The sequence below is a fragment of the Galeopterus variegatus genome, unplaced genomic scaffold (genome assembly GCF_000696425.1).
Source record: "Galeopterus variegatus unplaced genomic scaffold, G_variegatus-3.0.2 Scaffold1567, whole genome shotgun sequence".
In the NCBI taxonomy this organism is placed as follows: Eukaryota; Metazoa; Chordata; class Mammalia; order Dermoptera; family Cynocephalidae; genus Galeopterus; species Galeopterus variegatus.
In genome coordinates, this window is record NW_007727678.1 from 312045 (window position 1) to 315607 (window position 3563).

The 3563-nt window shown below is 42.1% G+C and overlaps 1 protein-coding gene across 1 annotated transcript in view; it reads right to left on the reverse strand.

The window, feature by feature from the left end:
- Positions 1 to 3563, reverse strand: part of EFCAB6 (EF-hand calcium binding domain 6) — a 303634-nt gene that overhangs the window by 240999 nt on the left and 59072 nt on the right. Inside the window, 1 exon segment of the mRNA XM_008577701.1 lies at positions 3060 to 3196. Coding sequence (XP_008575923.1) covers positions 3060 to 3196 — 137 coding nt within the window.

Here is a 3563-nt window from a genome sequence, read left to right on the forward strand (position 1 = left end):
TAAAACTTGATATAATTTTATCTCAGCCTCTTGTTTTACATAGACTGGAAGGTACTTTGCAGCCTAAAAGGAACTATTTATCAGAGAGTAAAGAGCATTCCTGCAGTCTTTACAATTATGACATAGTCAGCATGAAATGAGCACTTACTATGTGCAGGCATATCACAGGCATGCTAGGTCCACTACATGGAATCTCCCTGCAAGGTGGGCTTCTCAGTCCCTGTGAAGGTTAATTCTAGGTGTCAACTTGGTTAGATGAAGAAATGCTGAGAAACCAGGTAAAGCAATCTTTTTAGGTGTGTCCATGAGGGTGTTTCCAGCAGAGATTAGTATGAGAGTCTGAGTGGCCTGGGTGGGAAAGACCCACCCTCAGTGTGAGTGGGAACCATCCAATTCTCTGGGGGTCCGGGGAGAACAAAAGACAGAGGAAAGAGGTGAAGCTCTCTCTCTATCCACTGGTCCTGGGATACACTCTTCTTTCCTAAAAGGAACTATTTATCAGAGAGTAAAGAGCATTCCTGCAATCTTTACAATTATGACATAGTCAGCATGAAATGAGCACTTACTATGTGCAGGCATATCACAGGCATGCTAGGTCCACTACATGGAACCTCCCTGCAAGGTGGGCTTCTCAGTCCCTGTGAAGGTTAATTCTAGGTGTCAACTTGGTTAGATGAAGGAATGCTGAGAAACCAGGTAAAGCAATCTTTTTAGGTGTGTCCATGAGGGTGTTTCCAGCAGAGATTAGTATGAGAGTCTGAGTGGCCTGGGTGGGAAAGACCCACCCTCAGTGTGAGTGGGAACCATCCAATTCTCTGGGGGTCCGGGGAGAACAAAAGACAGAGGAAAGAGGTGAAGCTCTCTCTCTATCCACTGGTCCTGGGATACACTCTTCTTTCCTGTCCATGTACATCAGAGCTCGAGACTCTTCAGCTTTTGGGTTCCAGGACTTAACACCAAAGACACCATCAGCTTCCCTAGTTTTGAGGCCTTTGGACTTAGACTGAGCCACGCTACTGGTATCCAGTTTATAGACGGCCTATCGTGGGACTTTACTGCATACTTGCATGAGCTAATTACCCTAATAAATCCCTCTTATATAATTATAACATATCCTATTGATTCTGTCTCTCTGGAGAACCCTGACTAATACAGTCCCCATTTCTCAAAGAGAAAAACTGAGTCTCAAGAGGCCCGGGAGCTTCCCCAAGGCCCTAAAAATAGGTAGGGCAAAGCACCAATGACCCCGAGCATGCCTGACTTCAAAGCCCAGGCCATTCGTACCACAGCAAATACCGAATGTTCGTATTAAATAGGAGGCTGTTAGATAAGAGAAAGGATTCAAAAATGCATTGTGTTTCCAGCTGAAAAACTAAAAAGGCAAAGTTAATACTGAAGCAGCTTCTTGAGGAAAGAGTATATTCTTCAGCTTCAATAAGAAAAGCATTAAAGCAATTGAAGAAATGGTCTACTTTTGATCTTCTGTGTTTCTTAGTCTAAAGGAAAGCAATTCTATTATGTTAAGTTTCTCAAGCCTTATCATGAAAACAGCATTGTTTTTGACGCTTAAAAAAAAAATCTCAAATAAAAATATGTGGTGTTCTTTATTATTCAATACTTACGAGATGGGGAAACAGACAGTAACATTTTTTATAGATTTACTAGGTTGGAGACTGCAGTGCCAAACGCAAGGTTTATTGTCAAATAAAACACTGTTTTGTTTTTTGATTGCCTGTTTTAGAAGAGTGCTGCCTCTGTTCTATAATTGCATGCACAAAATTATTTAATTTGTTTTGTTTGGATCTTATTCTGGACACATTCCCAGCCGGAAAAGATGTAAAAATTAAAACATCTATTATGTCTTTTATATTCTGAGGTGGGTTATAAAGAGGAAAAAAGGGAGAAGAAAAGGTTCAAAGAGTAGGAAATATCTGTCTTTTAAAGTCTCCTTGCGTTTCAGCGTCTGCAGCAGCAGCGACACCAACACATGCCCTCTAGACTTCCGTGCCTCAGGGGCAGTTTCTCCAGCTCTAATTCCAGCAGTGGCAGCACAGTCATTAGGAGACCTGTAAGGAGCTACAGTGACCCATTTTAATAGCAACTTGTAACTCCAGTGCAGTGTGAAACTCTTAGGCTCAGGGCGAAATAATAAGGCTTCGATTTTTGTTAATGGACTGGAGGGTACTTAGAAAAGCATTTGGGAAAAAGCAGGAAGAGGGACTGTACCTCTTGGCTGGGTACTTTTTAAATTAAGCTAAACATGAGCCATCATCTAGTGGCTTTCACTCAAAACTCAAGCAGCCACAGAAGCCCAGTGTCTGGCTTCTTCTAAATTATCCCGACTTTTATTAAAGGCTAAAAATCATGCCCGTGCAAGCTTCTGCACACTGTCCTTGGAGTCAGGAGCAGGTGGTGGCAGCTTTCAAATGCCATGGAGCAGCTAAATGTTCAGCTATTCACCATCTCCCTGCCGTAACCCCACCCCCCAACCTCAGCGACAACAGTCCTCAAAGGGAAACTAGGTTGCTGTTATTATACAGGATGGAGACCCAACAGGGAGCACAGCAACAAATGAATGAATCCTGAAATTTTTCATTCTTCTCCTAATGCCAGGCTTTCAGTAAAAATCAACTGCAAACTGGAAAGATATGGGATGCAGGGCATGGTGCCAAGCAGGGAAAGAGAGGCAGGCGGTGATGGATTCCTCAAATAATCTAGATCTGTTCGAATCTGCAGGCCGAGGGTACTTAAGGGATCGGAACCACTAGCTCTCATATTCCCGGGGAGCTTCAAGACCATGGGAGAACACCCAGTGAGCGCCTCTTTTAAGAAGAAGGTGGAAGGGAGGATGATGGATGGATGGATCCAACGAACCCAACGTGTCTCATTTTGAAACTGGTCGAGAGATCCCCTGAGCAGTCTCTCACCGGCCTTCGCTTACTTACTTTTCGTATTCCTCGTCTTGATGGATGGATGGATCCAACGAACCCAACGGGTCTGATTTTGAAACTGGTTGAGAGATCCCCTGAGCAGTCTCTCACCGGCCTTCGCTTACTTACTTTTCGTATTCCTCGTCTCTCATCTTCAAACAGAAGGTCTCCAGGACCCTTCTCAGCTCATGCGGCTGAACCAGTCCAGTCTTGTTACCATCCATGAGCTGTAAGGCTTTGATAACAGTTTTAATGTTTTTGAAAACCTATGTATAAAAAGTGAGTTAGGAAAAGTCAAAAGATCCAGTGTTAAGAACCAAAATGGTAGTAAAGAATGTGAAAGTTTTTTAATGCTTCTTGTAAAATAAAATGTTTTCAAAGACTCACAGTGGTAGGCATTTCAAAATGACATGTCTATGGAAAAAAAGGACACTTTGCATTTATTGAATGTTTTCAAGGCAATTTTCTCTGTAAATGGTCTTACCAAGTTAAGAAAAAAACTGTTTCTGATGTAAAGCAATAAATCTCATACACAATTCATTTCCTTTTAGGACCATACAAAAAATCTTTTTTGTTAATTGATACTTAAAAACTATGGTTCTGGCATAGTTGGACTCGTACAATTTTTATTTT